The 26,343-nt window shown below is 38.3% G+C and overlaps 1 protein-coding gene across 12 annotated transcripts in view; it reads right to left on the bottom strand.

Moving 5' to 3' along the window:
• The window catches only part of LOC124257162 (rap1 GTPase-activating protein 1-like), a 321,814-nt gene that overhangs the window by 26,460 nt on the left and 269,011 nt on the right, over positions 1–26,343 (bottom strand). For 11 of the 12 annotated variants that reach the window (XR_006893194.1, XM_046691168.1, XM_046691167.1 and 8 more), the window contains 2 exons: positions 10,191–10,278; positions 1,813–1,896 (listed from right to left, as the gene is read on the bottom strand). Coding sequence is in view for 11 of the 12 variants with exons in the window: in XM_046691168.1 (XP_046547124.1) it covers positions 1,813–1,896; positions 10,191–10,278 (172 nt within the window). In the remaining variant the exon portion in view is untranslated. Of the gene's footprint in view, positions 1–1,812; positions 1,897–10,190; positions 10,279–13,469; positions 13,590–26,343 lie in introns of those variants that run through there. The other variant, XM_046691173.1, reaches the window with a different exon arrangement.

The following is a 26,343-nucleotide window of genomic DNA, read 5'->3' as shown; positions in this document are numbered from 1 at the left end:
GTAAGTGGCATGGAAAATGCTGTGTAAGCCAGTTATAGGAAGATGAATTTAGACCTGCTGAATCAGGTCCTGACCTGAGGCTACTACAAAAGGTATGTAAAAAAATAATTGGGAAAAATGGGAAACATGGGAATATTTAAGCATGGACAAATTCAAAAGGTAAAATCATAACTGGGGTATTATAGCTATACATTTTAATAGTATACACACAAATAAGTCAACGGGGGATGGGTGGTAGGCACCTCCCTAGGGAGTTCACTGATGATCAGTGTCATGGGGTTAAATTATGTTAGTTACAAGAGCATTACAACACTAAAAATGCTGGAACATTCTTGGGAATGAAAATGCATGAAGAAATCAACAAATATGAATGTATTGTTGTAGGTAATCTCACTCTCTGTGATCTTTTCACCCTTGAGTGAGTGAGTGAGTGAGTGAGTGAGTGAGTGAGTGAGTGAGTGGGTTGTGTTTCCATTACTTGACTCATCAACTCTATTTACTGATCACTTGCTTGGTGTTGAATCTACACCGAAATGCTACTCCTTATTGTCAATAAAGAAATTGTCCATACATATACCTTATCCTTACTCAATAATATGATAAGAATACTTGTCTATAAGAAATAAAATAGAACATTAATCACATTTAACATATGTCATTTAGTCATATTCATCAGGCTGTTCCAATACAGGTGTTTCCATTGGGGTTAAGATCCCTAAAATACTGACTTTTACAAGAATTTTCCAACTTGATAAATGTGAAATATGCTGACAAACTGCAAAATCGGAAGATTCTTGAATGAAATATAAAATGTTGATGAAAAAGCAGATTTTTCCTAATCTGAAAATGGTTTTGAATCAGTTCTGTTTTTGATACAGGATTCTGAGAACTGAAATGGATACACCATCTTTAGGCATCAGATTCTCAACTTAGTTTGACATTCATTGCATCGACCCCTTTCATCATAACACATAAAAAGGCCAAATCAACCATTATTATGTTTGTTATTTTTAAATCTGTTGATAATAGATCCTAATCTGAAATTCCAGACAAAGAAATTGTGCCAATGATTTCAAAGTTCTACAGCTGAAAGACAAAGAGCCTATTAATAATTCATAGAAAAACTGATTGAACTTGAAGACTCGACACACAAGATCAATTTTCTCTGACATTACTTCAAGTGTTCTGGAGTCAGTTTTCTCTCCTAGGATGAAATTCCAATACATGAATTTAACTTCAAAGGAAAAACGTCCCCCTTACAAACTCGCCACATTATCTGAGATATTTAAAAAAATTCACAGCTGCAATTTTGAGTGAAAATTTGACACATTGATAATATGACAATGAGCCGTGAGTCAGTTTTATGTTGCCAAAAATTCAGTCATTTTCTTAAACAATTAAATTTGTTAAAAACATCAAACATAAAAACTGACTCAAAGAAGGAAAACTGTTAAATTTAATCCTTATCTCAATCATGGTCTGCAAAAATGTCTAGAGAATATGAAAAAAAAAACTGTTTGTGAAGAAAATATCATTGAAAATAAAACTTAAAATATAAAAGGTCTTAAAAGTAAAATACAAATTAATCAAACATTACAAATAATATATTTCTTGTTCATGATATTAAGTCCAAAGGAAAATATGCTCAGTTTAAGCTGAATGACCCATCATTAAACTGTAAAAGTTCAGCTTAGTATAAACAGTGGTAGACATGTAGTATCAGTGTGTGTTTGACTATATAAGGCATGTGAATGTGTTAGTGGTGCAGGAGTGAGCGGTGATGTAATGCTACAAACTAACGCTAGACTTTACCTTGAAGAACGCTGACATATCACACCTCTGGTCGTCAATCCGTTTGCCCTGCAGACGTTCCAACATCTCAAACAGGTCTGCATTCTGAAAGGGAATAGATCAAGTATGACATTTGACATGCTCGATTTAATCAATTTTCACTTAAATATTTATAATTAGGAACATAAATCATAATGTTGTGTGGTCTCAAAATGGCCAGGGAGATGTAATATTTGAGGCCAAGTGCTTAAAGCCTCTTTGACCAATCCTTCAGTTATGTCACAGTGTGTCAGATTGGCGTCAGAAGAAACCTGGGGTGGTACAATGTACTGAGACATTCATTACTCTCACATCAGTGAGTACTGGTACAGATAAACCAAAGAACAAAATCAATAGGAATCCAGGATTCAAACCACAAAAGCATGATTCTGGCATGCTTAAGGGAGGTAACTCTGCACAACAAACTGGTTCAGCCTTTCCCCTACTTTAACTCATCCATACATGTGTCTGTAAAGTATAAACTAGAAAATGATAGCAAAGTAAACGTGTAACGCTCATAATCAGCTCAGATTAAACCATAACCATGAATAACTAGAAATCTGTAGATGTGGACAATCCTCAAAAGGTATCCACACTGAGTGAATAGGTTGATGACAGTCCAGGGAAGAGCTCCTACTTACTTCCTTATCAATGCTCCAGTAACCAACTCAAAGGAATCCCTAATTTTAGTTCATCATAACTACAGTTCATTCTACTTATTTTAATTAAAATATGGAGCAAGTGTTCAGGACCACGAAGGCAGTTTCTTATAAGGCAGTTCATCATAAACTGTACTTTCTAGCAGCTGTAAACAGTATAATGTTCATATACTGCAACCTAGGTGAGGATTCAGGCCTGGACCTTATGAAAGATAAGCAAACACACTAATTACACTATGTTGTCAACCATTTCTTGAAGTTTTCAGGGGTGGATACAGCTTTTTAAGAAAGTGGGTGTGTACACTTCATTTTCACCCGTTAAACTTTCAATGGTCATTTAATAAACTTTCAGGACATAAGTAGGGTGCGCACCCTTGCACACACACACACGCACGCACATGACACACACACACACACACACACACACACACACACACACACACACACACACACACACACACACACACACACACACACACACACACATCCCTGGATCCACCTATGGTTTTCATAAAATCTTCATACATGGATTCAAACTCGGACCAGACACAAGAAACCTCATGGGATTCCAGACAGCCTATGTTAGAACCTACTGACCTAATGGAAGCTACCATGGTATGGTCGCTTGATTCTTAGCATGCTAATCATCTGTAGCATGGAACATGGCTCAAATGAACCATTTGTTGTCTTGCTGGGTTTTATGATTTACTATTATATAGCTGGAATGTCACTGAATATTGCAGAATCCAGTACATATACAGCACCACAGCATCACATAAAATCATACAACAGAAATAATTAAGTAAGTAACATTCCACAGTCTCTGAAATGAACAGAACAAAACAGTTCATAAATAATAATTACAAAATATGAAACTGTCGAAATCTAGACTTGCCACAAATTCTAGATTTGGATGAAGGGACCTGGAATGGTCTCGAAACGTCGTGAGGTAAATTATAAAGAAGTTTAATCCATAAAAATATCTTGGATACATTTGTTTATTTGTTTCAGGGTCTGTGTGACAGACTAGTAATGCCCCTGCATGTTAGTGAGGTATGTTCTCTGTACAAGTTGGGTGGTGGGGTAGCCCCATGGTTAAATCTTGTACCTGTTAATCTCTACTATACAAAGAAAAACATGTTCAATTAATTTGTATAACTGGCACAAGAATCACATTTATCTACAGTCAAAACTAAAAATATGTGAATGGACTTTGACTTTGACTGCATACTATGTACATAATAATGCTGCTTGTAGATCTAAATACTCAAATATTTAATACCAGGTATGACTGCCACCTTGTCATCCTGCTGATTAGCATCCATGGGTATGAGGTTCATAGCATAAATAACAAAATATCTGTATGAAATTAAAACTGTCCATCTATCACGGCAAGGTTTAAAAGGCTTAGAAGGAAGAAATTCTCACTGGTAGTATAGTATGATATTATCAAGGAAAGAATACTTTCATGAATGACACATGTGTTATTTCCTGCCTTGAGGAAAACAGTTTTATAAATGAAAAGTCAGATTTCTCTCAAATTTAAATAAACTATATCTCTAAATTTGAAATAAGACAATAATTAGATTAATTTACTTGACATATAAAGAACCCATATTACCTCGAAACTCTGCGCCATCCGAGAACTAGGCTTGTAAATAAAACAATATATGATGCTCTACATGCTGACTCCAGCCAAATGAAACACCCTCATAATACTGTCTTGACGACTGCCATCCATCAAGGCTTACATGCCTTCAATCATTATAAATCACTTGTTGCTTTTCCACTTTCTGTCTAGTCCCCTCGCCTCTGGTGGCCAATGGTCAGCGAGATGACCACAGGTCACTCCAAAGTCCAGGGCGATATAAGGCGTTATTCCCCAGCTGCATGTGCAAACCATGTCCCATATGGTACATATGTAACACTGTTACACAGGTACTGCAACCACATGTGTGGAACAGATAAATGTACTGCACACATCATAAATATATACCACTCAACCCATTAAACCTGCCTGGGGCTTATAATCCTCCTCAACCTCTTCTAGATAATTCACTTTTTTACTTGATGATATTTTTCCAGTAGATTACAGAATATAGTACAAGAGCTTGAAATACCTTCATTAGGCTATTAACAGGAAACACGACCCTAAAACAGTATATACACATTAAACCTATAAGCTTAGAAAATATCAATAAACAATTTATTAAACTCATTACGAAATGCAATTGAGTAGATATTGAAATAAATAAAGTATCAGCTTATACCACAGGCAATGCCATTTTCTTCCAGAAATAATTAAATTATATAATGTTTTCCAACCACGAACTAATTCATTCACGCAAGTAGGAGTGCTCTCACAGGATTGTGTAACGAGTAAACGAGGTATTAATTATGTTGTGTCTAGTCACTAAGAGAATTATTCAGGTTCCCTGGGTACACCTAGTAGTGACTGCCTGAAGGTGTATCAACATCGTGGGATGGACTCCATTAGTTGCAATGGTGTGCTTGCATTTAACTACACAATCTACTCCTATTGTAAATATTTCCATTTCATTATAAACTTTGTCATTCAATCATAGGTCATTCAGTTGGGTATTTTCACAGCAGTATAAACAAACTGTTGATTTTTCATATTTGTCATTGTTTATGAATAAACATTTATTATTTAAAGTTATGAAAAACTCCAATAGATTAACATGTGGCAGACCTTCCTTATTTGATTTGGTTTTACAGATTTTCCTTTCAGATACTTTATAATGTAAAGACAGATGATTTGAAAATGTATTTGAGTATTAAATAAAGTTAATGACTGATATAAAACATTACACTGGCAAAATGTTAGCGATATTGTAATTTGCAGAAGTTTACATTAACTTATGTTTTTATAAAAACCTGTCATCACTGGATCACCCTACAGATATATCACAGATGAACATTGGAACAGACTATCAGACAATGATATACAAATAGGAAACAGGTTATAGATCGCCAGCAACCATATGGTACCATGGGACACCTCCTCCTCTACATGCAGGGTACCCCAGCAGGGTTTAAAACATCCCTCTGGCTACTGATGGTTATAAGAAAGTTACACCAAAAATAAAAATAATTTACACTAAGATCTCGTAACTCTATAGCATATCGTCGGCTCACAAAAAGGCGTAATGCAACAAATGGTGGGATAGGGTCCTGGAACTTGTTGTGGTCTAAAGATGGCCTGGGTTATAAAGTCTACAGTAAACTGCATGTATCAAGCTAATTTGGTATAACAAAGTAACCTTACCCAGCTCAATGGCACCATAGTTGACCATGGTCAACCACGGCTTACCACGGAAAACCATGGTATTACCATGGTTTTCCACGCTAAAAACGTGGTCACCAAACATTTCTTCCCATGGTCTACCATTTTAGACCATGGTCTTATTTTACCATGGTAAACTGTGGTGCAATTTACCGGACGTGGTAAGCCATGGTACACCATGATCAACCATGGTCTTAGACTAACAACTAGTCTCTGAAATGAACATATTTTACTGAAAAAAGTTCATAGTAAAAAAAAATATAATATAATGAAAAGGAGCCCTGAGACTTTCTTCAGATTTTCTGAAGCTGAGGAAATCTAGACTTGCCACATTTTCTAGACTTGCTTGGGCTTTCTTGGATATATTTGCTTCAGGGTCTGTACGACAGACTACCATGGTCTGTGAACCATGGTCTACCATGGTCTTTTACATACTCATTTCAGCTGGGCAGAGCTCCCTTGGAGTTTCCTCTAATCACTGTGCATTTACAAACACATAGAATTATAAAAGAGTTTCTAACGTTTTTTGCTAAACCCTAGACAATTTTCATAATGTGATATAATCTCATTCTAAAAAATCCTCAAAACAATTTAAAGTCAACCATGAAGTAATATGCTGTCTTATTAAAATTTGAACAAACATATATAGGGTTAAAAGGTCTCATTTACTTAGGCTGTGAGATAGCCTTACTTTAAGGCTGTACTGAATGATAAATTCATGTGTGTATAGTTATGTAATCAACATAAGCAAGTCTAGATAAATGGACATTACAAGGAGGCCTCTCTTTTATAGGGGTAACTTGTTCTTAGTAGTTACATCACTACATAATTAGGATTTTAACTACAATTATTGCCTTAGAGACCTATGCAAGTCTAGAAGTAAGAGGTGAGGTGAAATTGGGTTTTACCTCGTGCTTGAGAATATTTTGCTCATATGACGACGTGCATGCGTGTGTATGTGTATGTGCGACTGCTTGTACTAGCCCAGACTTAAGCTGGTTTTATAGTTCTAGCTCACTGAGATACCATGCCGCAGTGAAGCATGAATACCCCACTCAGACACATTATACTGACTCCGAGCCGACCAGACCTTGTTGTACCCATTAATGCCGAGCGCCAGGCAGGGACCAACAAGTACCATATTTTAACGTCTTTTGGTATGACGCGGTCGGGGATCGACCACGGAGGCGGTCTAGAAGTAAGAATATATTGTGATTTAATTTGTTTGCTTATATATGGAGAAAGTATTGATATACCTTCACTGAAATGACCTCCAATCTGGTCACTGAACTTGCCCATGTAATTCCACCCCAACACTCAATAACCCCTATTTGTTGATGTTATCAAACACGGTATATCAGTCTGCAACATCGGCACATTGCTCTTACCAAATGACTGTAGTAACCCTAGCCCTGATGACTATCAAACAGCCTGTCTGACAGTATCCATGAGGCCTGTTGTAGATCTCAACTTGACTTACGCCTCATTACCAGCTTAGTCTGTAAGCCTATTTTGTGTGAGTGAGTGACCTGTGTTTAATGCAGCCTTCAACAACATTACATTTACAGTTGGGTTGATCGGCTTAATGTGGGGAAATAGATCTAGGGCATATATTTGAGGACCGCCTTGGTCAAGACCATCAACATGTTGAGTGAGTGAGTGAGTGAGTGAGTGAGTGAGTGAGTGAGTGAGTGAGTGAGTGAGTGAGTGAGTGAGTGAGTGAGTGAGTGAGTGAGTGAGTGAGTGAGTGAGTGAGTGAGTGAGTGAGTGAGTGAGTGAGTGAGTGAGTGAGTGAGTGAGTGAGTGAGTGAGTGAGTGAGTGAGTGAGTGAGTGAGTGAGTGAGTGAGTGAGTGAGTGAGTGAGTGAGTGAGTGAGTGAGTGAGTGAGTGAGTGAGTGACGCTTTTAGTTTTAGCAATATTCCAGCAATATCACAGTGGGGGACACCAGAAATGGGCTTCACACACTGGACCCATGTGAGGGATCGAACCCGATGACGAGCAAATGCTTTAACCACTAGGTTGGGATGTTTTTACACCACTCATAGCAATGAGTGAGTGACTGACTGATTTAGTGATGGCAGACAGATGAATTAATTCCACCCCCTATCACTACCCAGAACATCCAATGCCGAAGACCCTGGTTCCATTCCCCACATGGGTACAATGTGTAAATCCCATTTCTGGTGTCCTCTGCCGTGATATTGCTGGAATATTGCTAAAAGCAGCGTAAAACCCCTCACTCACTTGTGACCAAGCACATCCTCACTGAGTGAGTGTAGGTGATCCGTGAGTAAGTATAGGACTGAATGGGTGCATGTGTTGGTGAGTGAGACTTCCAAAATATATTCTCCATTTCATTAATTATCAGCTTGTCTATAGTCCGTTTGGCTCAAAAAGCGGACCGATGAATTGCAATCTAACTTGAAAACTAATAAACATGAAATACTCAATGGAACACTGATCATAATCAAAACATCATACCAACTCTGTGATCTGTGAGGTTTTTGCAGAATTTTTGTCTTAAAAATAATAAAGTTGTTTAACAAACTATCATTAAAATATTGACACAGTTCACTGTTTGTTACGAGGGAGGAGTGCAGAGAAAGGGACAGCCAGCCTCGCAACAAACAGTGAACTGTGTCAATATTTTAATGATAGTTTGTTAAACAACTTTTTTATTTTTAGGACAAAAATTCTGAAAAACCTCACAGAGTTGGTATGATGTTTTGATTATGATCAGCGTTTCATTGAGTATCTTATGTTTATTAGTTTTCGAGTTAGATTGCAATTCATCGGTCTGCTTTTGAGCCAAACGGACTATACTTTCAACTTCCGCCCAAAGACACAGGGACAACCTCACAACTCACAGATTACTCCATAAAAAGAGACCTTCTCACCTTCATGAGTACTGTACTCAAATAATTATTTTGATTGAAAGCCCATTTTATGTTCCACTAGCAGTAACAGTTTCAGACATTTCTATCAGATGGACGACACAATGGCTCCACAAGTTGGCATATCTAGGTTACAAATGTCACCAGTTGTGTTGTAAGTAGTACCACAAGCCTCTGGCTAGTGATTGACAGGTTATCATAACAATGTATGACATTTCTCTGTTCACAATGACCTCCACATGCAGATTACATCCCCAGCTCAGTCCTAGTTTTAAAAATACCAAGTGAGATTAAAATTTCAAGAATATTTTTAATTACACAATTTCATGGTTTAAGGTTTCCCTTGAAGAACATCGGCATAACTTTTTCATCACGATGGCCAAGATTGCGATCATGATTGCTTTAATTTTGTACAAGCAATTTGAAACAAAGCCTTTTAAGACACTGACTATTAATAGCTAAAAATTCCATTTGTGCCCCTGAAGCAAATATATGAATATCTTTTTTCTTTAAGAATAAGAAATATAATTCATTTTTCTTCGATATTTTAATTGCCATTACTGAAAAAAGAATATATAATCACTTGTCCTAACCTATTATTCTGAAGTCATTTCAAGACTGACTGACTGACTGAGTTTGGTTTTACGCCGCTTTTAGCAATATTCCAGCAATATCACGGCTGGGGACACCAGAAATGGGCTTCACTCATTGTACCCATGTGGGGATTCGAACCCGGGTCTTCGGCGTGTGACGAGCCAACGCTATAACCATTAGACTACACACCCCCTACCCCCAAAGTCATTTAGAGAGCTTCAGTGGACCAATATAAACTGACCTTCACAACCGGTATTACATTCATTCTAAATACAGAGTGTTTAAAGACTTTTACTAATTCGTGTTTCAAACAAAGGGATGCAAAGTACATCGCAGCTTGTCCTAAAAATCATATTTTTCATAAGTCATATTCGAATAACATATTTTTACCAGTCGTCATGAGTGCCAACAAAACTATTCATGGTATTTACATTGTTTTTGTTTATTTATCATAATATGTTTTTATCAACATAATATTCACTGCTGAATCGTTATAATGATGTCATGCCATTGTAGTTGCAGTTGATTCCGACCCAAGAATTCATGGGCTGTTCATTGTCACTTAGGAAAACTGACACACTGATAAGTCATAGAGCAAAATCATGAAGAAATTATGCATCAACTGCAACATAGTTTAAGTCAGAAAAATCACTTGAATCAACAGATTACATGACTATCTAAATTGTGTTCAAATTTTCAAACACTTTTGTTTGTACTCATTCACATGAAAATAATAGATCTGATAAAAGGAAGAGACAACCATTTCATCCTGAACTCCATAAGTTGTATTCAGGATTCTTCACTACACCACATCCACGGCAGTTATGAGGTATAGGGGACTATATCGGCCAAGTACTGCTCATGGGGACATGCATCAGATGGACAAGAAACCAACTAGAACTCACTTTGTCTTCTGGTTCTGGTGTTGGACCTGGGCCGGGTGTGTTGGGTAGATGTGCCTCACAGAACAGCTGACTGTCCATAGTCTGCTTCCTGAAATACAACAATGCTTGGTTAGAACAGATGCACAGACAGTAGCAGGACATCATATATACAGACATTGTAGCAGAAATCTCATACAGACATTGGAGCAGACGTCTTATACAGACATCTTACACAGAAATTGAAGCAGAATCTCATACAGACGTTGGAGCAGACGTCTTATAAAGACATTGTAGCAGAAATCTCATACAGACATTGGAGCAGACATCTTACATAGACATTGGAGCAGACGTCTTATAAACAGACACTGCAGACAACATCTAGTACAGCCATTGGAGCAGATGTCTTATACAGACATGTTGACATTCTACACTTGTGTTTGACTTCTTTTTCATTCATTCTTTGTGGTCAGGAAGACAGACAAACAGACATAGAGTGGACATAAAATCATAATAGTGCACATCCCATTAGTTAGAACTTGATCATCTGGAAATAGCCTTTCAGAATAGTCTACATATCGTGGGTATCTTCAAGTGGTATTATTCTGTTACAATAACAACCCTGACAGCTTCGCCTGGATTAACTGAATATCAGGTTTCTCTTCCTTTCAAACTCTCTTGGTTGAACAAAAAAGGAAAAGTACTTGGTAAGACAATACAAGGAGATGACAAAAACCACACATCTACATATCTAGCAAGACTCTACCAAGCTTTTGGTGAGAATAGGTCGATCAAAATGTCCGTCCTGATCAAATGTGAAATTGTTGAGAAATATATTAACACAATTCTAAACACCAATTAATAACTTGACCCACCTTGGACAGTATGAACAATACTACTTGACCCTGAACACCATCATAAGCCATTTTCAGTTCATTTTGTAGCTGTGGAACTGTTCAGGAAACAAATACCTCATACACATGTACAACTAAGTCATCGATCATTTAATACGAATCTATTAGGATAATAATGTGCCAGCGGCATTGTGATGGAAATGAAAACACTTGCAAGAAGGTTCCTAATGTATACATGGTCATGCCATCTATTGTGCCCTAACGATGAAAAACTATCAAGCAGACTTTTGTCCTACTTCCCCAACAACTGTTGATAGATAATGAAAGCGCTTCCTGGTCATGGCATGACATTCATGAATTGACACCAGAAATCTCACCTCATACACATCAATAGTTATTATTCCAATGACAGTATCGTTCATTCACAAAATAACACAATAATCCAATTATTTCAGGATTTTGATACAATGAGATTTTCTCCCACACATATAGGCTATGGTTAGTTGAAAGGCAGCCTTATCAATGCGCTTCCACTTCCTTGCAACAGATCAAATTTTGTGATAAAAGCTTTGGAAAATTATCAGATCTGATTACCAGGAATTGGTTGCCTCCACAAAAGCTGAATCCTGTGTTGTCTGATAATATTTCCTGACATACAAAACCACAATCATGTCTATTCACAATCAAAGGTCTTGTGGTATATATAGTATTCTATGATACAAATTAATATTTTGATAAGACAATACAAAATTAGAGCACAATAACTAATAATTAAATGACAGAAAAATGTATCGCCAATTAATATCTTGTCTACTGAAAATATTAATTCCATTTCTACAAAAGAATATTCCAAAATACTAACCAGCGTTATCCTCCAGAAATCTCCCAATTTTTAACTGCAGATTCTTCAAACTTCAAAACTGATTTTTTTTCAAGAGCCAAAAAAATTCCCAAGTGTCAAACAGATTTCCACTAGCGAAGGGAAGTGCCTAATTTGACCACTAACTAAATGACATCACATGCTAGACATTCCTCCCCTGAAGGGTATTCCATGGCCTGTCTTGTTATGATAAGCCCAGATCCCTTCACAGTTCTATATCCTCCAAAGCAAAGGACAACCAAAGGAAACAGAATCCAACTTGCCAATTATTACTCCAAGATTGTGGGAACTTCCTTCGATGACACGAATCGCCAATAGGAAAGGCTTCATTAAAAATAGCTCTGGAAGGAAGTTTACATTATAAATGACGACCTGTCGGAACAAAAGCAGTCAGTGATCCATGACATGAGTTACACATGGATATCCTGAGTAATGATACGCAAGGCATGTATTTTCAAGGCGTGTAGTCTCCAACCGATGAGAAGCACCTGTTGAGGGCTCCACAGATATAGGTGAAATCTGTGAGGTGTAGTGTATTCACACCTCATTACACTCAAGCCTGTTCGCTGTCCGTGATTAGTGAAAGCGATATTGTGATCACGTACTTTGAAATTTCATTTTCCCCTTCAGTAAACATGGAATATCTCTGCTTCGTGATTACCTAGAATGTCTCCTTGTAGGACTAATGTATTAAGGTAATTGTAATATAGGTTCTGAACTGTCTGCTGGCTTTTCTCACATATGATTAATGGCATATGTTCATGAAATGATAGCGTCATTGCCAACACACAAAGCTAGACCTGTTGGATGAAGTACACTTCAGGGTGGTCAGGGTGGAATATGTTAGAGTAAGTGAGTGAGTTTAGTTTTACACCGCACTCAGCAATATTCAAGTTATACAGTGGCACTCTGTAAATAATCAAGTCTGGACCAGACAATCTAGTGATCAAATGCATGAGTATCGGTCTACACAAGTGGGAACCGATGACATGTGTCAACCAAGTCAGTGCGCCTGACCACCCGATCCTGACAATCCTCTTATGACAAGCATGGGTTACTGAAGACCAATTCTTACCCAGATCTTCACGGAATTTCACGGGTCTTGAAAGAACACTTCAGGGTGGGATACGTCAGACTGGGCAGTATAGAATATGGTAGTATCTGTTCGGATGGGCATTACTAGTGAGTGAGTGACCGAAAATGGTTTTACGCCACTTTTAGCAATATTCCAGCAATATCACGGGGAGGAACACCAGAAATGGGCTTCACACATGTGAGGAATCAACCTGGGTCTTCAGTGTGAGGAGCGGACACTTTAACCACTAGGCTACCCCACCGCCCCTATGGGCAGTAGTAGGGGTAGGAGGTTAGGAATAGGGGATACAGGGTAGGCTGTAGGATCATCATGAAAAGTGAAAACGTGAAAACTAAAAGGACACCAGCCATTGGAGGAGAGTATGAAAAACATAAGGTACAGGAATATCTAACAACATGAAATACCTCATTAAAGAACCATGAACAAACCGAACATATATTTTACACATCACAAATACATAAACACAAACTCACTTTAGTTTATGGAGAAACTTGATGAGAGGGCAACTCTTGCCCATGTTAACAGATTGGAGTATACTTCTACGACTGACATAACAAACATCTCCGACTGTGTCTGACAACCTAATTCTCCTGCCCATGTTACAAGTCCGTGTCTACGTGTATGACTGACGAAACAGACACATCCTCCATGTCAGATAAGAACTGCTTTCTTAGAACTTCTGATTTCTTCAAATCCTTGTGAACATAATCCTTGTGCAATGTAGATTAAAAAATACATCCTTATAGGAGGAATAATTAAAGAAACATCCTTGTGTCTATCTGACGCTGATACTTGGCTCCGTATTACACAACAGCGTTCAGTGATAAGCCTGTGAATGAAATATGCATGGGCTATCTTGGACGATATACTGCGCAAGTTAGGTGTTTGTATAACACTTTGGACAAAGCAGCTCTTCATATTTTGCAGTGATTACATGCCAAATGTTCTCACAACAAATCAATAAAAATATTGTGTGTAGGACATAGGAACACATACACTGTGTTTGGGTAGCGTTCTATCATATAAGTTGTGCTAGTCAGATAAGACTATTTTTATAAAAGGACAGAATAGAATATCATCTAAAATTTGGTGTTATTTTCACTGAGAGACACGACTTATTTTTCCATATATAAAATTAGTTTTACTTATTTTCCTTACTCAAGAAAGGTCAGAAATATTTTCACTGGAGTCGGATGACCAAAAGGATATGATTACTCTTTACATGAACACCTGGTATCGCCAATGAGTTTTGTTATCAATTATCTTAATTTTCACCGCTATTTATGCTGTTTAAGCCTGAGGAATTGGTTTTGACAATAATTGAAGCTGGTTATTCTCTGAAGTCGGTGTTTTATATTTGTGACACAGATGATTTAAATTACAAAATTCTTCCTTGAAATCCTCTTAGATCACAACAACATTTCCAATTTAAGGTAAAATCCATCAACTTGGACATAATCTGTATACACACCTCATCAACATAAACCCTCTTGGGCTGATAGTATAACATTCCACGAGTTGACACATAATTTGAAATTATCCAAGTTGCCATGGCAACTGAGTGACAACCTCATATGACTTAGTGAAATTAGTTCACCTATTGGTGTCTTTTTTACTGCATCAGGTCACTAGTTCCTTGTTATAACCCTACTAAACATATGTTAACAAGGCCCTCTTAATAACAGATTGTGGAATGTAATGACTTGATAATCTCAATGTTTGTGTTGAGTGATAAGTATGCTCCAAAATCAATATCAACACCCATTTACCCATCTTTTAAAATTGTTCATTTCTAATTTGTTTAAAAAAACTTGAATTCTAAATTATGACCCCCAAAATAATCTAATAAATTAAAATATAACCTGTTATAAAACCATCCTTGAAAAAAACAACATTTTGTTAAATAACATACAAAATGTAAATAATCATTTTCCATTTTAACAGGCTAATTATGGTGAGTCCTAGTTGTGCATGTTTCAGTGGGAATGAGTATAACTCTGACTTCTACCCCAAGTAGGACCACAGCAAGCTCATATTTATCTGTAAAGGTTAAACAAATGACAACACAGCCAGCTAAAAACTGTCAGAGGCTGTCAAAACAAAAACTAAAGACTTTAACAAGTGGGTACTTGACATTTACAGGGTATGTTTTTCTGACATGTACGGCACACCATTGGAGGGGAGGTATAAACTTTGAAGGGTATACTCAAAATTAGGAACCCATTTTGGAACATTTAGAGAGGGTGGCCCACTGTTGCCATGGCAAACTGCACAAACAGTTCCATCAGAAACAAATACATTAAGGGCGTTTCAGTTCTACCATCTACCATGTTTTTTTATATTATCAAATATGTTTTAAATCATCATGCTTTAAAATAATTGACTCACACATTATTATTAAATGATGAAAAAGAATATTGAATTAATTAATCACAAAATAGACAGTTATTGATGTGATTATACTATTAGGCAACATTTCAAATAATATACCACACCATATCCATATTAAAAACATTAACAGAAACACGAAATTATTAAATATGTGCTTAAAGATAAAGGCACAAACATACAAATGATTGAAACTTAGTACATACGCACTCACCTAGTTTTACGCTTCTTAGGCATGTTAATGTCTAACATCTTATCAAATGCACACCAAGCTTTGTCTTCTCAGAAATGAGAAAGCTCACAAATTCTGTTCTTATAAACCCACTTTCTCCAGCAATGAGATCAAGTTGTGATATAAACATCCTCTGCCATCTTGTGAAATAAACATTTCTTCACAACAAGTCTTTTTTTAAAAATAACGCTGTAGCTTTTCTCCCAGAATTCCATCACAAGACTATGTATGGTCAACAGAAGGGCATGGTATTTACGACCCAGAATGAAATAACCATTGGCCAAATCTAATCAATTACACGTTAACTGCAACGATTTGTACGTATTCTCTAGTGGTCTAGTGATTGTGATGGACAGATATCGATTAATCCCGCCCACTAGTCGGCTGTCTGCAACATACAGTGCATTGCTATGAAAGGAGATGGAGCACTCGTAGCACAGATCCGTCATATGTCAAAGTTCAAACATGTCGTCATTGCTTTCGCTGCTTGTAAACAGATGTTGATGTCTCTGTCAACAACATCAATATCATTGGGTCATTGATGGAATACAACATTGATGAAACCTACACATTGCATTTACAATGGTAAAAACTTGGGTCAGGATGAATTGGATTCAAACTCATGTATCCTGAAAGCCAAGGGAAGCAACTCTGAACAGCATGGGCCAAGTCTTATATCAGGGTACCATAACACACTTAAAATTGAAGCCTTTACACATTAAGACTGAAGTCTATCACTTTATATAAAGGTGATTCTGGTTTATCACTGTGACATAGTGGCTATATAGAGTGAGTGAGTGAGTGAGTGGGTGGGTGAGTGGGTGGGTGAGTGAGTGAGTGAGTGAGTGAGTGAGTGAGTGAGTGAGTGAGTGAGTGAGTGAGTGAGTGAGTGAGTGAGTGAGTGAGTGAGTGAGTGAGTGAGTGAGTGAGTGAGTGAGTGAGTGAGTGAGTGAGTGAGTATGGTTTTACGTCGCTGTTAGCAATATTCCAGCAATATCACGGCGGGGGACACCAGAAATGGGCTTCACACATTGTACCCATGTGATGGATCGAACCCGGGTCTTCGGAGTGACGAGCGAAATCTTTAACCACTGGGCTACCCCACAACCTGGCTATATAGACCAGGTAGTAAGACTGTGACTTGTTTCACTGTATTTTGTGGTGTGTGGTGTGTGGTGTGGGTTGTGGGTTGTGGGTTGTGTGGTGTGTGGTGTGTGGAGTGTGGAGTGTTGAGTGTTGAGTGTAGTGGGGATGGTGCTGGTCAGCAATTAGTTACATCTGGGGCCCTATAGTCAGTTGTCTAAATTTTGCAGCTCTCAAAATTAATCTAAATGGCAAAATAATCTCTATGGTGATTGAGACTGTCAGTCTGTCGGTGCGGAAGCAGAACAGCTGGTTGTGCTTTAAATTCATACTTTACAAGTATCAAACACCAACTAGCTTTGTTGTGTCATTACATCTGGTTATATACTACTTTTACAGTAAAAACTTAATTGACACTAAACATTTTTATGGACTTTTGAAGTTAATCTTTTCCAATAAAAAATTGAATCATACATTCGAAAGTTCTTTGTAGAAGGGTTACATTAAACAGTGAACCCATCCACGATGATCTTTTGTAAGTATTCCAGATGGTGGGGAACACCAGAAATGGGCTTCACATTGTGCCCATCCCAGAGAACAGATGATGTCTTTAATCACAGGCTACCACCACTGGTTACATTAAACATGAACCCATCAGATGATCTTGTAAGCAGAGCCCGGATCAGAGGCTGATGTCATCACACACCATGAACAGATGATGTGTTCCATGTCACCTTCACTGTGATGTCCAGATAATCTCCAAGTGTGTGTCATGAACTTCCCCAATATCTACATGCACAGGTTCCATGTAGCATAGAGCACCTTGTGTAGCTGCCCATGGTGCTCCATGTCTCGAATGTCTGACAAACAGTCCAGTACAAAACATCTTTGTCCCATAACCCTACATCTTGATACACCCAAATGACATTTTGAATCTTTCTTACGGCTGTGATATGCCACACACTTAACATTCAGTGTTGTTATGTGGAGAGCCTGTGGTTTGTTAAGCAGTATTGCTGATAGATATGATAAATATGTGAACCATTTGGTTGAAATAAACAACAGAATTCTTACATTAAGATAAGCTTCTCTTTGGAGACCATGACTTTGCGATATTAGTTGTACCAAAGATGGTTACACTTGAATTTATCTTTTAACTCCAGAACAAACTTTTTAACAGTGTCTCATATGATCGAGATATAAACATCCTGACTTTAAATGCTTCTGTATGTAAAGTTAACCTAACTTATACATTGAAAACATTGTCTGTTTATTTCCATTCTGCCATATATTCAAGAATTGAACACAGGCCCAAAAACTGACAGGAAAACACATAAACCACTGCCCTATCGTGATGTGTCGTGAAATTACGTCACTAATTCAGGAAGCAAAACTGTTTTTGATTTTTTAATTTGTTGTGTACATGCAACCAAAACATCATGAACAATAACATTTTTTTTGTATTTTTGTACAAAGGGACCGTCTACAATTTTCTAAAGTGATTTCTTATGAGTGAGTGAGTTTAGTTTTACGCCGCACTCAGCAATATTCCAGCTATATGGCTGCGGTCTGTAAATAATCGAGTCTGGACCAGACAATCCAGTGATCAACAGCATGAGCATCGATCTGCGCAACTGGGATACGATGGCATGTGTCAACCAAGTCAGCGAGCCTGACCACCCGATCCCGTTAGTCGCCTCTTACGACAAGCATTGTCGCCTTTTGTGGCAAGCATGGGTTGCTAAAGACCTATTCCATCCCCGGATCTTCACGGGTCTAAAGTGATTTCTAATGCCATAATCTGAACACATATAAAACCTCAACGCACATGACATGACACCAGGTGTTAAAGAAAAGGGAGAGCTTGCCCTATGCAATAACACAAGAAGCCCACACAAACAGTGACTAACATGGTTTGGATGATGTTAATAATATTTTATGTTAAAAGGTTTTGAGATTCTCCCAGTTTTCCTGGTAACCTTACAGAGCGCACCCTCCAGGCTTCAACTGTAAGTCTGTGTCACGTGTTACTGTGACCAGCATCTCTACAGAAAGACGCTGCGATTTCCCCAAGGGCTGTGACGAGGATCTATCATAATGCTTTGAATGTCATTGTAATTAGCAGTAAACCTTGGGTGTGTACTCTGTCAAATATGCTGACATATTTCATGCCCTTTTAGTCTGGCTTCATTGAGTCGGATTTTCTGACATAATGATGATACGAGAATACAAAGAAAGCGTAATATGGTTCACTTTGACATTTTCATGAAATGTTTTGTGAACACCTAAACAGACAGATATGCAGATGAACAAAAACCAAGACAAATCAACAGAAAAACAAACCCAAACAGAAAAGCAAGTATACATTCACATACAGAGAGAGAGAGAGAGAGAGAGAGAGAGAGAGAGAGAGAGAGAGAGAGACAGAGAGAGAGAGACGGAGAGAGAGGAGAGAGAGAGAGAGAGAGAGAGAGGCAGAGAGAGAGAGAGAGAGAGGGAGAGAGAGAGAGAGAGAGAAAGCAGAGAAAGAGGGAGGGAGAGGCAGAGAGGAGAGAGAGAGAGAGGGGAGAGAGAGAGAGAGAAAAGCAGAGAAAGAGGGAGGGAGAGGCAGAGAGGGAGAGAGAGAGGGGGGAGAGAGAGTGAGTTAGAGAGAGTGGGAGAGGGAAAGAGAGAGAGAGAGAGAGAGAGAGAGAGAGAGAGTGAGTTAGAGAGAAAGAGGGAGAGAGAGAGAGAGAGAGAGAGAGAGAGAGAGAGAGAGAGAGAGAGAGAGAGAGAGAGAGAGAGAGAGTTGACCATCACTGCACTAACACAACTATAACACAACAGTCACACATCACATCTATCTGGAATAAACACACCCAAATGAAAATCCACTAGATCTACCACCTGCTTTCCATTTTTAACAAAACTCCTCTTTTAAAGAACATTTTTTACTAAACAGCGTACACTGCAAATGTAACAAAAAAGGCTTTTCAAATCATTCCCTCAAAAAGTAATTCCCACACAATACGTTTTAACAACAAACCTGAAGGTTGATGTATTTCTAACAAGCTCCCAGGGAAGGGCACTACACAGCAATAACATAGTTTCAGATTCACATTTTAGCAGGGCTCGTCTGTGTTGATGTTGTGTTCTTAAAAAATCTACTTTTTTAGCACCACACCTAACATAATTAGAGTGGGCCTTCCCTGTTAAATATTTTAGCATATGATGGTGAGCTTAAACAATTTCCTGTTCTGCACCGATATAAAACACACTGGCATTGAGAAACTCTAGTGCAGTCATTTGCTTGAATAATTATCACATATTTGAAAACAATCTTTTACAAATTAGAGCCATGTCTAAACAACTGAAAGCATAATATTTGAAAATAAACTACTCAATACAAAAAATTAATTTCAATAATTTTAAACCATATAAGGACAACAGAAATATTTCACCTAATAATGGTGAAAATTTACAATTTCAACAGAAAATATCTAATATTTTTAAGTGGCTTTCTTAAATATTTCCCCGACCGCGTCATACCAAAAGACGTTAAAATATTGTACTTGTTGGTCCCTGCCTGGCGCTTGGCATTAATGGGTACAACAAGGACTGGTCGGCTCGGAGTCAGTATAATGTGTCTGAGTAGGGTATTCATGCTTCACTGCAGCATGGTATCTCAGTGGGCTAGAACTATAAAACCAGCTTCAGTCTGGGCTAGTACAAGCAGCCGCACATTACACATACACACACATGCACGTCATCATATGAGCGAAATATTCTCAAGCATGACGATAAACCCAATTTCACCTCACCTCACCTTAAATATTTAATTTCCTAAGTACACTGGGACATTAAAATATGTCAATAAGGAAAGTTTCCTTCAAATGACTGCATTCCTTAACATAACAAGGACAGGGAAGAACCCAACCGTTACGTCACATCCTGTAAAAAAGTATAAACACTTGAACATGCATCCTTTAAATTCTCCTTTGAGACACATCTTTAGGGTCATCAACCTAGAACCTGTTCATTGCCCAGAATCCAACAACACAATGTAGAGAAATGTTCATGTGTGTCACAGGAAGGAACTGGATGACAATAAAGAGCCACCAAAACAGAGAATTATTGAGCTCGGGAAATGCGTTTCGACGATGGTAACGATTGATAAAAGAATACTGCATCCTGGTCTGTAATGAGCGATGGAAAATCAGATTGAAAGCTTAACAATGACACAGTGTCAAGCTGGGATGAAACTCTCCTTCATTAGAGGGTTTGTTAAGAGACAAATTGAAGACTCTACAATCGATGAATGTTACTTGCAGACTTTTACCAAAGTTGTATTCGTCCCTGGACAATGGCCAACCTAACTGTAGTAATGTTGAACTGTAGTAATTGAAAAATCATAAATCTTTTGGGCACAGCTTTGGCCCAAATATTCAAACACAATCCCCCACAATACCAAAGCCCAAATCCACAGTTTAATCTTTGCACTACGATCGCTGTAAGTCATTGTTGAAGAATTGGCGTTCCGATTGTCTTGGTGCCAAGATCGGTCTGTTGATCCCTTGGTCTTATTACACAAGGATGCCAGTGACATATTGAAAGTCAGTAGTAAAGTATATGTATTACAACTGTCATAGTCCAAAGGTGTTCTTGTAGCCATGTCTTGGATGATGGGAATGTTTTATCATATTGCAAAGAAGAATGACCAAATAGTTGGAACTGTAGTCCTTTCCTCGGATTTCGGTTTTAATTTCTTTAAAGAGGAAACTGGGTCCTTCCTTGTTGAAATTAATTCCCAGGAATACGAATCTTTCTTTATGAAAAAAACATAAAGCAAAACAGCTAATGTTATTGCTAACACCATTGTCTGGCCTAGGATGGCCGACAATATATAGGATCTTGCCCGGTAAGTGGGAGACTTGGGTTAATGCCATTTTGAACAGTGTTTCAATTACATGATGATGTAGCAGATTATTTTGAAATTAAAGTCCCCCTAAAGCATGATTTAGGCATTCACCTCTTTCCTGAAACTCATGCAAGTGAACATGGCCACAATGAGCAATATACACTTTCCTCAGAATGGCCAAATCAGGTGATATACAGATTAAATGGCCTTATGAATCAGTTTAAACAATAACAATAACATTAATGAATCAAAACAAGGACCAATAGTGCTAATTTTACACACCATATTCCCCAAGGCACTGTAGTGAGAGTGAGTGAGTGAGTTTAGTTTTACGCCGCACTCAGCAATATTCCAGTGACATGGCTGCGGTCTGTAAATAATCGAGTCTGGACCAGACAATCCTGTGATCAACAGCATGAGCATCGATTTGCACAATTGGGAACCAATGACATGTGTCAACCAAGCCGATCCCATTAGTCGCCTCTTACAACAAGCATGGGTTACTGAAGATCAATATTCTAACCCGGATCTTCACGGGTCACTTTAGTGAGAAGACTTTAATGCCACGTTAAACTTAATCAGTGAATATACTTCAAAATGAGCCCATATGATAATAAAACCCAGACCTTCAGCATGGTAACAGAACACTTTATCCACTAAGCTACCAGACTACCCCTGATACACTGGTATTGTCCCCTATGTAACTAAATGCCTTTGTCAAAATGGTGCAGAAGTGAATATTGCATTTATACATTTGATCAATTTACTCTCCTGACAGACAACTAGCTTCTTGAAATATTCCAAACAAAAAGGGACGTTCGCCTGCATCTTTGTCCATTAAGGATTTGGAATGAAATCTTTCATTCAAGACAAACACAATGTCGTTTTTCTGCTAGAAGAAAGAGTATTTCACACAGAACACTTTACAAGTCTTTGATCCCATTAATCCTAAATGATGTGATTACAAAGATGTGGGCTACAATTTCGTTCAACTCGGTCCTACGTAAGTTCATTCATTTCACAAAAGGCATTTGTAAATGCATCCAGTTTTTAGATCATATTTCAAATCAAATATGTCTGACTGATGCGTACAACCTTTCAAAGGAGTACTTTTTTATCTGTAAAAACCTCCCATTCTCAATCAATCAATGTCACGGAGTGAATTATTAAACGTTATGGATTCAATGTGACTCACATATTCCTTTCAATGAATGCTGGTTACAATCCCTCAAATCCTTATCCTCTAAGAAGTAAAAAATAAAAGACACATTAATAATAAACTGCTTTTATCTAAAAAAAATATACGGAACAAGAATTCAAACGTACAGAAAGGGGCTCTTGTCCAATGAGATGACACCATTTGATCACATGATGCACATTTGCAGCAAAGTGCATAAGCCAGGATTTAGGTTCCTCTAAGTAGGGTGGAGGTGAAATGGGGTTTAAAGATATCTGCTGGGATTCAAATTGTGTTCAACTGTGCGACAACATATTTACAAGTCAATCTATCGCCAGTATGACGAGGTGTGGGTGCCATTGTTAGTGCATCGCAAACCTTTCAGTTCATACATTTGTCAAGATATCAAACATTCAACCCTAATCATCTTTAAAACACTGAGATACAAAACCTTCACCAGCCCTGTGTATAGGGTCTCTGAAATGAACATATCTTACAGAAGAGAGTGAGTCTGTTTAGTTTTATGCTGCTTTATACCTGCAATATCACAGTGGAGGACACCAGAAATGGGCTTCACACATTGTACCCATGTGGGGAATTGAACCCGGGTCTTAGGTGTGACAACCGAACGCTTTAGCCACTACGCTACCCCAACTGCCCCTATTTTACTGGAAAAGAGCGTTCCTAAAGTATAATAATAAATTATAATGAAAAGGATCCAGAGAATGTCATCATTTCCTGAAACTGGTAATGTATACTTGCCACATATACTAGACTTGCATGGGCTCTTTTGGGTATATTTGTTTCAGGGTCTGTACGACAGACTATACTGTGTATTACATATGGATAAGGACTCATAAACAGAAAAGGAATACTGGCGAATTTGCTCCATATTAGTCTGTCGTACAGACCCAGAAGTAAATATATCCAAGAAAGCCCATGCAAGTCTAGAAAATGTGGCAAGTCTAGATTTCCTCAGCTTCAGGAAATATTTTTTTCAGTAAAATATGTTAATTTCAGAGACTAGTTGTTAGTCTAGCTCCATGTAGGCAGGTTAAGAATATCAATACCGTTTGAGGTAAATGTTTTAGATTCAAGCCCGACATGCTATCACACAGCATACATATTTTCAAGCTATAAATTTCTTATAAACAACACACTGTCACCCAGTATGATCATGGCAAAGTAATTAAAACTCTACAGTACATGTATATCAATTCCTAACATATTTTAACTTCCGTCAATGAATTCCTTTCCAGAAATCCTTCCAACCAGCGATATTTCTCTGTTCAACTTGCAACAGTACTGAGTAACACTCGCATATCCTAAGATGGTGCAGAGAGTGCAGATGCCCCCCTATGTTACCACCATATGTCAGTCGTAGATGCTGAAAATGAACACTTTTCCTTTTGAAACATCCAGCTTGTTTCATAAATATGTACAAGTATTCAGTGCCAAATCAATATTTCTAACAAATATACACCAGCCACACTTACTTTTGTTTCAAAAATCCATAATACTGTTTAACTGCATGAACGAGAGCATTCCACATTCCTTCAACTGCTAGTCTACATAGGACCTAGAACGGTGAGAGCAATCGGTTGATTGGCTTCTGTGTGGGCAACTTCCTCATATTTCGCCTGACCCTAGACCTCCCATCAACGACCCAGATAACGCTGGGGTCATTACATAACGCTGGACTCTAATTACCCTCATTAAACATCATAGAAAGTTCTCATAGGAACTCGTTCCTCAAGAGATATCACTGTTTGTAAACACCAGGGCCATCAAAGTTGAATTGTTTGACAAAATGCTCACTGACAGCGATGTGTTTGTATATACACCATAACTAGTTCTCAATATTTGCTCATGAAAATAAAACATGAAAATAAAGGATCATGGTAAATACTCACATATTCAATGCTAAATTGTGGGATAATTGGGTATTTTTCGAACTTGGTGTATATCATTTCTTATTTATGGACCAAGGGATGTGTCCATTGAGTTAGTAATGAAAATATACATTATAAACATTTGTGAGGTGAACGTGTCAGTGATTGCATCAGCAGGATGATGGGTATTATTTTGTCGGAATGTTACAGCTGTTTCACAAACTGTAAATTACAATGACTGGTTAATTAGTGTGACTGGCAGAATATCAACATGTGAACACACAAAAACCACCAGTGAATGAATGGGGTTGTGGAAGTGGTTGAGTGGGGTTGTGGAAACTGTTGAGTGGACTGTTGAGTGAGTAGTTGAATAAGTGAGGAGCTAATGGTTGAGCAAGTGAGTGGGTGGTTGAGTGAGGGGTTAAGTGGTTCGGCAAGTGAGTGGGTGGTTGAGTGAGGGGTTAAGTGATTGGGCAAGTGAGTGGGTGGTTGAGTGAGGGGTTAAGTGGTTGAGTGAGTTATTTAGTGGTTGAGAAAAAAAAAAAACACACCAGCAAATGAGTGGGGTTGAAAAAAAATGGTTGAGTGGGCAGTTGAGTGAGTGGTTGTATTAGCGAGGAGAGCTAAATGGTTGAGCAGTGGCTAATGGTTGAGCAAGCGAAAGTGGTGGTTAAGTGAGGGGAGCTAATGGTTGAGCAAGTGAGTGGGTGGGTGGTTAAGTGAGGAGCTAAATGGTTGAGCAAGCGAGTGGGTGGTTAAGTGAGGGGTTAAGTGGTTGAGCAAGTTGAGTGGGTGGTTGAGTGAGGGGGGTGGTTAAGTGGAGTGAGGGTTAAGTGGTTGAGCAAGCGAGTGGGTGGTTGAGTGAGGGTTAAGTGGTTGAGCAAGTGAGTGAGGGCCAATGGTTGTGGTTGTGTTTGAGGGTTGGTTGAGCGAGTGAGTGGGTGGTTACGTGAGTGGTTTTGAGGTTGAGTGAATGATGATTGAATGGTTCCATGGTAGTGGAGCTTGATACACAGGACACCAAGAACCAAGTACACACAATGCTTATACCCAACTTAGGGATCAAGCCCAGTTTCTGAGCATGAAGAGTCCAGGCTTTATCTACTGTGCTACCCCACTACCTTCCAAATCAAAGACCGCCTGGTGTAGTGGTTAGAGCGTCCGCCCGGAGAGCAGAAGGTCGCAGGTTCGCAGATCCCTGACCGCGTCATACCAAAAGACGTTAAAATATGGTACTTGTTGGTCCCTGCTCGGCATTAATGGGTACAACAAGGACTGGTCGGCTCGGAGTCAGTATAATGTGTCTGAGTGGGGTATTCATGCTTCACTGCGGCATGGTATATCAGTGGGCTAGCACTATAAAACCAGCTTAAGTCTGGGCTAGTACAAGCAGCCGCACATACACATACACACGCATGCACGTTGTTATATGAGCGAAATATTCTTAAGCACGACGTTAAACCCAATTTCACCTCACCTCACCTCCAAATCAAAGATTGTGCAATCATATTACGATTTCATTGACAATACTCTGACAATTTGTCAAAACATCTCTACGTTATATATCGAGAGTCAAAACAAAATGTCCTGAACTGACACTCCCTTTAAACTGAATGTCTTTTTGTGCCCTTTCATTTTCACCATGTGTCAGCCATGACTGATTTATGTTTGGCCTTTT

The sequence above is a fragment of the Haliotis rubra genome, unplaced genomic scaffold (genome assembly GCF_003918875.1).
Source record: "Haliotis rubra isolate DU_JTF1 unplaced genomic scaffold, ASM391887v1 Scf65, whole genome shotgun sequence".
Classification (NCBI taxonomy): domain Eukaryota; kingdom Metazoa; phylum Mollusca; class Gastropoda; order Lepetellida; family Haliotidae; genus Haliotis; species Haliotis rubra.
Note: the sequence above shows the minus strand (reverse complement) of the source record. Positions and strands in the feature narration are given on the sequence as shown.